The 12,641-nt window shown below is 39.5% G+C and overlaps 1 protein-coding gene across 1 annotated transcript in view; it reads right to left on the bottom strand.

Moving 5' to 3' along the window:
• Nucleotides 1-12,641, bottom strand: part of Lama4 (laminin subunit alpha 4) — a 132,566-nt gene that overhangs the window by 63,589 nt on the left and 56,336 nt on the right. Inside the window, exons 6-9 of the mRNA XM_090338257.1 lie at nt 8,763-8,977; nt 7,942-8,037; nt 5,819-5,970; nt 4,374-4,484 (exon numbers count right to left, since the gene is read on the bottom strand). Of these exons, the coding sequence (XP_090194383.1) occupies nt 4,374-4,484; nt 5,819-5,970; nt 7,942-8,037; nt 8,763-8,977 (574 nt within the window). The remainder of the gene's footprint in view (nt 1-4,373; nt 4,485-5,818; nt 5,971-7,941; nt 8,038-8,762; nt 8,978-12,641) is intronic.

The raw sequence follows: 12,641 nt of genomic DNA, 5'->3' as shown, positions 1-12,641 counted from the left end.
CACATACATATGTGATGATGCTTAAATAGTTATAATTACCAAAAACTCCTCATCTTTTCACTCTAGCTTATTCTTCAAGGGAAAAGTTTATTGTCATTAAACTAATTTTTGACATGGAAACTGAATTCCAGTGATAAAAATAATTGGGGGAATGTTGTTCTTAATTTACTATGTTATTTGTCATCTCTTTTGTTGTCCCTTGGTTATTCTCATATTGTTACAGTATCTTACCTTGTAATCTGGTATATTGTATATATGTTTATTTGCTTGTTTGAAATAGGAAAGGGAAGGCAGGAAAACAAGATGAGGGAAGGGGCTGCGGGGAGAAAAATGGGGACATAAACATGGAAAAGGGTATCAATGTGTGAAGCAATGCTCATTCTATCTGGCAAATATAACTGTAACCCCTCTATTAATTGCAATAAAAATATAAATTAAAAAAATAATTGGGGGAAGCCACACCTAAAAAAATTTCTTTCTGCTAAACACCAGAGGGCACTATGAGATAGTGACAGACAGCTAGACATCTAGAGATACATACATATAATAAACCCAGCTTGGAGCAAAGTAAACATTCATTACTCTCTCTCTCTCCCTCCCGCTCCCTCCCCCCTCTCTCTGTGTGTCCTTTCATTTTTTTATCTTATTTTTTATTGTTGAGGTAATGTATAGAGGGATTACAGTTACATTCGCCAGATAGATAGTAGGTGCATTACTTCTCACACATTGTTACCCTTCTCATGTTTTTGTCCACATTTTCTCCCCATCCCCTCCCCTCATCTTGTTTTCCCCCTTCCCTTTCCTATTTCAAATAAATAAATAAATGTATATACAATATACCAGGTAACAAAAGTCAGATACAATAACAATATGAGATTAACCAAGGGGCAACAAAGGAAAAGAGAAATAACATAGTACATTAAAAACAACAATCACACAAGATAAAGCTCTTGTTTCCATATCCTAGAAATCCTTTCATTTAGCCTCATCTTATATGACCTTAGGTATCTAGGTTTTGCGCTATTGTAATCCTCTGCTAGGAGAGTCTTAGACATATACTAATTATTACAAATGAGGGAAACCATTGAGCCTATGTTCCTTTGGGTCTGGTTTACTTCACTTAATATGATTTTTTCCAAGTCTTTCCACTTTCTTACAATGGGGGCAATGTCATTCTTTCTGATGGCAGCATATAATTCCATTGAGTATAAATACATCTTGATCCAATCATCTATTAAGGGGCATCTGGGTTGATTCTAGATCTTTGTTAAGGCCTTTCATTTTTATTCTCAATTGTCTTTTTGCTCACAGTTGGAATTCTGTCACTTGAGCCATACCTTTAGCTCTATCTTTTTTTTTTTGGTTAACTAGAGATAAGAGTATCCTGAATGGTTAGGATTATAAGCATAAGCCCTCTATATCAGACATTAATTCCTAGAAATGATACAATTACTGAATGTAATATAGTATTGTAGTGATAGCTTCTTCAAATCTTTTTTCTGTGACTTTATGGGAGAAAAATAATAATATAAACATCATAGCAAGCTGAAACTAAAAAATTGTGTTGTATGTACATTTATTTGTTAATTTGAAAGGGAAGGGGGGGGAAGATGATCCGGAGAGGGAGGGAATAGGCTTGCTGTTTCACATTCTTGGCACTGTTAGTATTCTACTTTCCCTTGTCTGGAAGTTCTTGATAAACTCCAGCTCATTCTCAATACACAAACCTTTTCCCAATGAAAGAGTTCAGTATTTCTTTCTTACTCTCTAGCCTCTACCAGGCATCTGTTACTACATGGTATGTCATAGCTGTCATTTTATATATCTTGTTCGATTAGACTCTGAGCAGCTTGATTGCAGGGCCTTATACACTTCTGTAGCCTCAGCAGCTAACACAGTTACTGTTTCATGCCAGGTGTTCAGAAATGCTTCTGGACTTTTGCTTGCTAGATAACTGCTGGAGCCACATTCTCACCCATTCTTACTATTCCTCAGTTAAATTTTCAGACACAGTCTAGTGTTTCTGCCAAGACTGAACTCAGGCTCTTATTTTTCTACCATAATCTCTGTGTATCTGGGATCATAGGGGAGTATCATCATACTAGGACCCCTTCTTTTCATTGTGCTTTTTTGGGGGGGGCGTGGAGGCAGGACTACTGATGAACCTCATAGTTTTGATGTATTTCACTTTCAGCTCAGGGAGGAGAACAGAGATGGAGAGGCCGATTGGGTGGTACCCTGCATCACTCATGAAGAGTAGGCTCTGTGACTCCAGGGTCTGCAATGAGTCTCTAAGACTGAGAGGGTGAAAAGTAGCGCTGGGACGGGGGGGGGGGAGGAGAGCCACTATCTGCATCTTTGCTTGTAGCTTAGCAGAGCTTGAGCAAGATGGCTTTGAGAACATATGAGAGTAGAATCTTGGAATGGTCTTTGGTATTACAGATGTGACTATGGCAAAAGGAAGACTCATTAGACACTGGCTGTTCTTGCTCACCAATGCATGGATGAAGGGAAAGTCTCAACAACCTCTCCAATGAGGGCTAAAGGACTTGAATATGCAGATTAGCACAGCAGTAATATCTGTGGTGAATATGATTTGTGAGATTTGGGCCACAGGAGACCCATGCAACAGATAATTTGCCATCAGAGGCATTTCTTGTCAAGCTCCAGAGACAGCTTAATTTTTAGTGCTGTGAATCTTTTAGTGCTGAAATCTTTCACACACTTAAAGCCAAATATTCGTTACTTTCTTGATAGAAAGCTAAGGCAAAGTTTTCCTTAAACATTAGGTCCAATCTTGTGCCTTTGTTTTGAAATGTTTCTGCAGGCTCTTGTGACACTAGAACTGTGAAAATCAGGTGCTACTTGCAGTAAGATTTGTTGAAAATGACCAGAGGAAAGTTTTTGTAGTTTATCACCAGGCTCCCACTTTGGTGTTCTGTGCTGGTTGTCCAGAATAGTGGGAGGTCACTTTCAAACTTCCAATACTCCCTGCCTGTATTTAATTTACATTAGAAGCAGGAAAACTCTCCAACAAAAAGACAAATGTGAGTGGAGGCAATCTGGGTGAAAAGGATGCCTCAAGAATTGAGATACTTTTGCTGAGATCTAACCATGATACCCAAATGAATTAACAATGAATTTTGACAAAGACTTCTTGATACTTCTTTTGACACATAAGAGATTTCATTGCTCTTTTAGGCTATTGGTTGGATTAATAGATGTCATTTATTGAAGCTAGGGACAATTTTACATGCATTTTAAAGTAGATAAATCTTCTAAGGGTGCAATTAGAGTAATTTGCATGTTTAGAAGCATCTTTTAAAAAAGTTTAGGAAATCTAGGGCCAAAAAAATATTTGAATGAGATTTATTCTTTTCTTCCCTCCCTCCTTCCTCTTTTTCTTTCTCTCTCCCTTTCTTTCTTTCTTTCTTTCTTTCTTTCTCTCTCTCTCTCTTTCTTTCTTTCTTTCTTTCTTTCTTTCCTTCCTTTCTTCTTCTTCTTCTTCTTCTTCTTCTTCTTCTTCTTCTTCTTCTTCTTCTTCTTCTTTTTCTTCTTTTCTATCTCAGTGCATCCTGCATGCAAGCTACACCTGTTGCTCTATTTTTCATAGGATATAAAAACTGTTTTGGAAAGAGCTTTGACAGTTTGTTACGTCAAAACACCTGTGTGCCAAAGCAGCAGCTGCAGCTCAGGTAGAGCATTATGAGAAGAAAAAGCATTAGATTTTTTTTTTATCATTTGAGAAAGTCTTATGATGCAGCCTAGGGTGGGAGTGTAATCTAATAGTAGAGTGCTCATCTCACACGAATGAAGCCCTGGGTTCGATTCCTCAGTACCACATACACAGAAAAGGCCAGAAGTGGTACTCTGGCTCAAGTGGCAGAGCACCAGTCTTGAGTAAAAAGTGTCCAAGAACAGTGCCCAAGCCCTGAGTTCAAGCCACAGGATTGGCAAAAATAAGAGTTACTTTGTTTTGGCCAACTGGCAAAATTGCTTTTGGGACACAAACCCTTTATCTCACTTTGAGCATTTAATGCTTCCTTTATCAGACATTTTGTTTGTATACTTTACATGCTAAGGTCTATTCTGGAGCTCACTAGCTCTTATCTATAAAATGAGAAGGCAAACAGTTGAATGACTATCTTAACTGCAACATTTAACCAGCAGTGTAAGCATAGTTTTTCAAAACCCATCAAATGGGAAGAGTCCATGGAGATGGCATATGTTAACTTTCTGAATGGCTTTGATGTATTTTAAGACACGTGGGACACTGTGTTGTTTTTCTAGGCTGTGTTAACCTCAGTCACCTATGTCTAGCCGCATTGGCTAAACCTTTTCTTCGAAGGAGGGCATAGAAACTGAACTCATACCTTTCTAGTTAATTCTTCCAGATCGGACAGGAGGCTTTTCATTGTGTTCTCGGCATTGTTGATTTGAATTTTCCTTAGGGTGTATTGGTTTTCTCTTTCTGACAATTTTGTCTGTGGAAAAACATGTTTTGTAAATTTTCAGTAAATGTGAATATACCAGGTTTTAAACAATATTTTTAAAACGTAGTGGGCCCACAGCAGAGGTTGAGGGCTGAGGGTTTGAAAATTTAAGCTCCATTCTGTAGCCCAGAGACACTAGTGTGGGGCCTGGGTGGCTATGGGTAAAAAGAGCTTTTAATCAGCATAAAGTATAAAAGACCATGAAGTGACCACTAAGTATCTTGAGATGCATAATTTCAACCTGTCCAGGCCTTGGATAACTGATCAACTCTCCAAGATAAATGAAAGTAGACTTTAGAAACACATGCCCCTTCTTTTGGTGTGAAGAAAGCAATTACCTTTATTTTTAGCCCACTTGCCTGCCTGTTTCACTTTTTGAAGGTTTGGTCTTGTTTAGCTCTGCTTGGCTTTCTTTGGGTCAAAGTAAAAGAGATCTGTGGTATTAAACCTCTTGTTCTTTCAGAAATTAAAAATGTCTATTTGTTATGCTACAAGTCCAGGACATAGGGAAAGAAAAGAGAGTTTCATAGTCTACACACACATAAAACAGACATATATCCTCTGTTTCTCATATCTGTCAAATCAACAACTTAAAACAGGCTATATAAAAAATTGTAGAATATGTCACGTGCATGTGACAGCCTGGAAAAGGAGAATGTGTATAAGAAGAAAGAAAAAGAGAGAGAAGAAAGTTTCTAGAGAAACTCCCCAAGACCTTATAATTGAGGTCAAGCTGTAATGATAGGTTTGTAACAATAATTTGGATAAGTAATGTATGGCCTCACAAAAAGGAGTGTTTCTTTCTCTTTAATAGTTTTGCGCATACTCCTTTATTTTCCATTTAACCTCTTTTAGAGGTAACAGCTCTTGATTAAGATTGATTCTAACCTGGGCACTAGTGTCTCTCATCTGAAATCCTAGCTACACAGGAGGCTGATAGTTGAGGATCAAGGTGCAAAGACTGGAAGGTCTGTGGGTGTCTTATCTTCAATTAATCAGCAAAAATAAAACAGAAGTGGAGCTGTGGCTCAAATGGTGGGGCTCCAGTCTTGATAGAAAAAGTGAAGTGATAGAATCCAGGCCTTGAGTTCAAACTCCATTACAGCCACATCACACATCTACTATGAAAAGACGAAAAGACTGCCCCTATGGTTTCACAATTTCCTATGTAATTTTGTGTGCTATATACACTAGATCTACCAAAACCCAGCCATCTGTAACGTAACTATGAGTCTCAAATGACAGAAGAGCATAGAAGAAGTTATTCGAAGTGACTCCATGAAGAGAGTTGAAAGCTCAGCCCAAGGCACGACACCCCCGCATACTTTGAGGAGGTAGATGGTGGCGTTCATTTCATTCACGTGCCTATGTGCAGCGGCGCCTGAGGACACACTCAGCAGCCCAGATTTGCTTTCTTCCATGGAGAGTGCTGCTAACCTCAAATCATCCGTCAGGTCCCAGATACATTTATCGCAGCCTAGAGGTGAAACAAGGATGTCATTTCTTCTGAACCAAAAGTCAGCCTGGCAACTTATTGCTTTAAATGCTGAATGTGTAGCTTGGTTAACACCGAGCTTCTTTTGTTCCTGAGTAGTTGCATTTGGCTACAAAGCTAATCTTTATACAAACAAAACTGTATATCAGGCACTAAACATAATGAAGAACATAATAAAGAACACAGCCAACAGGGAAAGTGGGATAAAAGAGCACTAATGGCAGAGGAAAGCTTAATTTCAGGAAAGCTCTTTGGGATGATGCTATTTTTGTCAGTCTTAGATCACTCTGACTTGGTCATAGGTAGGGAAGCTGGCTGGCTCTTGGCTGCACCTTTCCCCAGTCACCATTCAGGTGCTAACCTCTACCTTCACCTCTCCGAGCTCTTCTGTGGAGTCTACCACCTGTCTGATGAATACGGAACAAGGCATCACTGTTTGTGAATACCATGCCCAAAAGGGGAGTGTGTGCCAAAATTCCAACCAAAAAGGGGCACAATGGAAAGGCAGCACCCAGTTTGTTGGTTGGTTTGTTGGTTGAACTCAGGGCCTGGTTGCTGTCTGTGGAGTCTACCACCTGTCTGATGAATACGGAACAAGGCATCACTGTGAATACCATGCCCAAAAGGGGAGTGTGTGCCAAAATTCCAACCAAAAAGGGGCACAATGGAAAGGCAGCACCCAGTTTGTTGGTTGGTTTGTTGGTTGAACTCAGGGCCTGGTTGCTGTCCCTGAGCTTTTCTGCTCAAGACTAGCACTCTATCACTTTGAGCCACAGCTCCACTTTTTGGTTTCCTGATGGGTAATTGGAAATAAGAGTCACATGGACTTTCCTGCCTGGGTTGGCTTCGAATTGTGATCTTTAGTTCTCAGCCGCCTGACTAGCTAAGATTACAGGTGTGAGCCACCAGCACTCAATAGGGTCTGGTTTCTTATTGCTCTTCACCTTTCACATTTGAGGTTCTCTGATCACTGTGGTCACCTGCCTAGATTATCTAGATTATATTTTAAAGGAGAGCTTACCATGCTCTGAATCCTGTCTTTATCTGTTATTTGTAATCTGTCCCTTTCGAAGCCCCCTTTTCCTCAGGCTGTGCTCTTTTCTAAAAAGATGGTAAATGGAGGGTAAGTAGTTGATGGGAGTTAATATATTAATTTGTTAATGAAGTATTATTTGTGAATTCTATCAGAGAATGAGTCCTCAGGCAGCACATTGGGCTGGAGAAGATGCTTGGGCCAAGAAGGCATTTGATGTTCTTAAATATACTTGGCTGGAGAGCCATCTATCTGAGATCATTTCACAAGCCTTGCCTTGTTTGTGCCTCACATCCATGCCATCTTCTAAGATGTGATGTTAACCCATAAATACTTATCTATTCTGTCCAGATGGACTATGGGACTAAAGATACTTTTTTTTGGAGAAGGGAATATCTAATTTTAAAATAGTCTTTAAATCAAAAGTTTTGTTTCCAGTGGAATTGGTTGTGTTTTGATGAAAAGGACTGGCAGAGAAACCCATAAGAAGACAGCCATATTTGATAACACCTGAATATTTTCTTTCTGGCCCCAACTCAGATTTGGTTTAGCATATGTCATGGAAGCCTCTTGGCATCTCAGTAATGGCAGGTATTGTGGGGCATTGCCTGAAGACCTAGAGAGCCAATGCAGAAATGTGCTCATAAACCCTCCCACCAGAAATGGCACCTTTAACTATGCCCTTACCCATGGGGCAACATGATCAATATGGAGGCTGATCAATAAGTTTTCAAAAGTAGACTACATAAATGTCAACTACCTGGTCTCTGAGGTGCAGACAGAGTTAGATAAAGGGTGGGGAATGAAGAATGAGAGAGAAGAAAGGAGAGCGAGAAAGAGCTCTCAAAGTCCTTCCTAATCGCGCATCTGCAGCATGATAGAGAACGTGGGGTTAGTCAATGATGTACTGTTATTTTTACTTATGGTTGGGCAGTCCGTGCCTGTTGGGAGTTCAAAACCTTCTTCTAAGCATTCTCCAGTGACACTGTCACATGGGCCACCTCCACAGTTGCACACTGTAGGAAACCAAAACAAGAGATTAGGAGGGAGTCCATTTCATGCTTACAATAGGGCTATATTCTCATTGTTTCTAGAAATGCCAGTTTGTAACTGTGAAATTCTTTGAAGAGGATGAATTATAATCATCCATCATCTTTAAGGTTGTGTAGAATCTGTTGTACAGATCCTATATTTTTTACTCCTCACCTGCTTCAACTCTGGCAAATGACATGTGCCTTCTAGTTGACAATGAGGCACCTAGAATTCCTCTCTCTGAAGCCCCCTGGGGATTCTGCCATGATCCTACAACTACTTTACTCCCCCCCCAAAAAAAAGATCCAGGTGCATTTGACATGGTGCTAAATGAGCATGGAGCTCGGCATACCATCTGACATGAAAACCATCCTTTCATCATAGATGAAGTCTGCAGTTTAATCCAACTCCAGGTGTGAGGGAGGATCAGTCCCAAGAAGAGAGGGAGGGGAGTCCTAGGAGAAATTCTTGGCTCTCATGAACTTGACCTTTGGCAGAACAGACTCCAAGCCTCCAAATCAGAGTTATCAGACATTAGTGAAAAGCATCAGTAGATGAACAATGGGCTCTCAGGTAGTTTAAATTCATCTAACTATGACCCTAATTATTTCCTTGGCAGCATTCCTGACAATCCCACTCCTGCAACATTTCCCTGATATAAATTTCTCATATTAGCCAGACAGCTGGCTGAGGATTCCTTCTCCTGTACCTGCACAGTTCTTGGCTGTCCTAGCATCCCCAAAGTAGCCAGGGGCACAGCGTTCACACTTGAATCCTGTGGTGTTACGTAAGCAATTCCTACACTGGCCAGTGACTTCGTCACAGTCTTCAAAGATCAGGTTGGGATCTGAATTTCCACTGCAGTCACATTTCTTACAGGTGCTTCCAATGAGTAAAGGGTTTCCATAGTAACCGGGCGCACATCTGAAAGGTGTTAAACATGTGAGGCATTTATCATCCACAGTTGTTATTCCCATTAAGCAACCACAGAAACAACAAAGCCATTTTTTTACTTACATAGAAGAAAAGTGTAGTGTGGATACTTGTAGACTGTCTACTCAGAATACATATTGCTAATAGGACCCATTTATTTATTTGGCTCGTTTCTGGAGATAATGACCTCAGTGCTGAGGCTAGTCTTGCACTCCCAATCTTCCTGTCTTAGCCTCGCCAAATGCTAAGATAATATGCATATACTACTATACCTTGCTCTGTCCTTATTTTTCTTTTTTTGTGTTACTGGGGTCTGAACTCAAGAACTTCTGCTAGACAAGCAGTCTTTAGCTTGAGCCATACCTCCGGCCACAGATTTTATTTTAAAGGAATCATCCTCCCACATTGTGTGGCAGGCCATTGTATTCATCCAGGCTCCAGTTATAGGAGTAATTTGGTGCATTGTTGGTGACTCTAGTGATTGGTTTGTAAAGCTGGCATGTGGTGGGTGGAGCCAGATTGGGCTAAATATCCTGCAAGGGGAGTAGTTCACAGCTGAGAAATATTCTAGGAAAATTTTAATAACCCCTATTGAGAAACATTGATTTAAATCATCATGTTTCATCATAATGAACTGTATAAATAAATAAGCCAGAGCCAGTCAGTGTCAAACATTCTCCTAGACAGAAGAGGTTAACGTAGGAGTGAGTTAATTAGATTATAGCTCAGACTTTTGCTTGAAGGCCATAGGAAAGGGGCAGGAGCTGCCATTTTGCAATGGAATGAAGCCATTCTGGAAGCAAAGCATATAGCAGAGCTGAGAATATCATGAATAAAGCTGAGATCAAATTGCCATTCCTCTGGACACTTTAGTATAATGAACCTACAGACAACAGCACCGACCAGTATTGTGGGGCGGAGCCAGTGTCTGTGATCATACTTTCTGGGTCTTTAATGAGACAGTCTGGCTTATTTGGAGAGCAGAGACTAAAATCTATACAGTCTTGTTGAAATCTATTCAGTCATCTTGTTGAGATGTGAACTATGGGTGGTATTACCTCTGCCTCAATTTACCACAAAGGTGCCAGCAGAGGCCTTGCTTTGAGGATTGGGATTTTAGGCTCCATCTAAGGGTCAGCTGCTATTAGATGCAAACCAATTACTGCCAGATGGTAGCCACATACGTGTGTGTGTGTGTGTGTGTGTGTGTGTGTGTGTGTGTGTGTGTGTGTGTAAAGGACTTGTGTTGTCAGATCTTAGTACCTTTGAAGAAAAATGGAAATTTGGAATTTTTATGTGAAATTGCACTTTTTTATTAAAGAATTTATTAACATTGACTTTTACATCACATTTCAAATTTAACAAACAAGTATTCAAGAAGGGAATCTCTATATAATCACTGGCACTTAGATTTTAGAACATAATCAAAATTAGGCTGAGGGTTTGTATGTCATAGATACAAATTAATCTATGTAATAAAACATTATGTCTATAAGGGCATAAGTTTTTATGTCTATGTAGTTGTGTTTATATTTCCAGTACCATGTCCATAGCACTGGGTATGCAACTTTTAAGTCCTCACTCTTGTACTGTTTGGATCTAATAGCTACATATTAAGGATACCATGCGCCTTTTGTTCCTTAGGTCTTGACTTGTCTCACTTAGCATGATTCTCCTAGATTCATCCACTTCCCTGCAAATGCCATTATTTTATCTTGTCTGTTGGATATGTAGAATATATATATATATATGTATATATATCACATTTTCTGTATCCATTCATCTGTAGTAGGGCATCTGGATTGTTTCCATCACCTGGCTATTGTGAATAGTGCAGAGAGATAAACATAGTTGAGCAGGTGTCCTTATCATATCTTGGGTTATGATGTTCAGGGTAGATGCCCAGAAGTGGTAAGGTGGGATTGTAGGGAAGGTCAATTTTCAGCTCTTTAAGAAACCTTCACTGCTTTCCAGAGTGGCTGAACTAGTTTACAATCCTTTTTCTCCACAACCCCGCCAGCATCTGTCATTGTCTGAGTTCAAAATCGTGGCCATTCTTGTTGGGGTTGCTTTTATTTGCATTTCCTTTATGACCATGGATGATGAACATTTTCTCATATGTTTTTCTGGGATTTTAATCTCTTCTTTGATAATAAGTCTCTCTTTAGTTCCCTTGTCCATTTAGTGAATGGTTTGTTGGGTTTGGGAGGGATTAGTTTGTTGAGTTCCCTGTACATACTGGATATTAAGCATTTGTCTGATGTATTATTGGTAAATATCTTTTCCAAGTTGGTTGGCTGTCTCTCTACGTTTGCGACTATGCTTTTATCTGTGCAGAAACTGTTTTTTAGGTAGTCCCATTTATCGATTCTCTCTCCAATCTGTTTTGACCCTGGGATTCTGTTCAGGAATCTTTTGCCTGTACCTACGAGTTCCAGTGTCTCTCCTACTCTATCATGTAGCAGTTTCATGGTTTCCAGTCTGACACTGAGGTCTTTGATCCACTTTGAGTTAATGCTTGTGCATCGCGAAAGGCTAGGGTCAATTTTTAGTTTTCTGCATGTGGCTGCCCAGTTTTGCCAGCACCAAAAATTGAATAGACTGTGTTTGTTCCATTGTAAATCTTTGGCTCCTTTGTCAAATACAAGTTGACGATAGGTATGTGGCTCTATTTCTGGATCTTCTATTCTGTTCCATTGATCTTCTGGTCTATTTTTGTGCCAATATTATGCTGTTTTTGTTATTATGTCTCTATAGTAGAGTTTGAAGTCTGGTATTGTAATACTACCTGCATTGCTCTTTTTGCCTAGAATTGTTTTGGCTATTTTAGGTTTTTTCTTGTTCCATATGAACCTTTGGGTTATATCTTCTATTTAAATAAAGAATGTCTTTGGGATTTTGATGGGAATTGGATTGAATTTGTATATCATTTTGGCAGTATAGCCATTTTCACTATGTTGATTCTTCCTAACCATGAGTATGGGATGTCTTTCCATTTACTAGTATTCTCTTTAATTTCTTTTGTTAGACTTTTATAGTTTTCATTAAATAATTCCTTTATATCTTTGGTTAAATTAATTCCTAGGTATTTTATTCTTTTGGGGGCTATTGTGAATGGGATCATTTTCTTGATTTGGCCTTCTGTTTGTGTATTGTTGGTGTACAAGAAGGCTACTGACTTCTGAAGATTAATTTTATATTCTGCTACTTTGCTAAAATAGTTTATTAATTTTAGGAGTTTGGGAGTGGAGCTTATTGGGTCACTCAAGTAGAGGATTATGTCATCTGGGAATAGGGATAGTTTGTGAAATTGCACTTTTAAAGTGTGGCTCAAACTTTGGGAACATAGTATAGAGGTCATACTATGCTATGCTGACTATACTATGTTTTATTATCTACCCCACTCTCTATTCTGCTGGCTGGATGTAAATATCCTTTGCTGTGGAGCCCACACTAGGACTAATTGGGAGTGGCAGGAGGGTCCATGTGGTTGCCTGCAATGGGATTGATGGTCAGGCAGTCAGAGTGAGAGACTAGAACAGTGTGCAGAGTTCTTGGGTTGGGGTGCTGCCCTTGGAGTCGGAAGGGAGGATTTTCCAAGAAAATCAGCTAGCCCCAGCCAATAACAACAACAATAATAATACTATCCTATCCT

The sequence above is a fragment of the Megascapheus bottae genome, chromosome 8, assembly GCF_031878675.1.
Source record: "Megascapheus bottae isolate mThoBot1 chromosome 8, mThoBot2.hap1, whole genome shotgun sequence".
Classification (NCBI taxonomy): Eukaryota; Metazoa; Chordata; class Mammalia; order Rodentia; family Geomyidae; genus Megascapheus; species Megascapheus bottae.
This window is presented reverse-complemented; position numbering and strand designations above follow the sequence as displayed.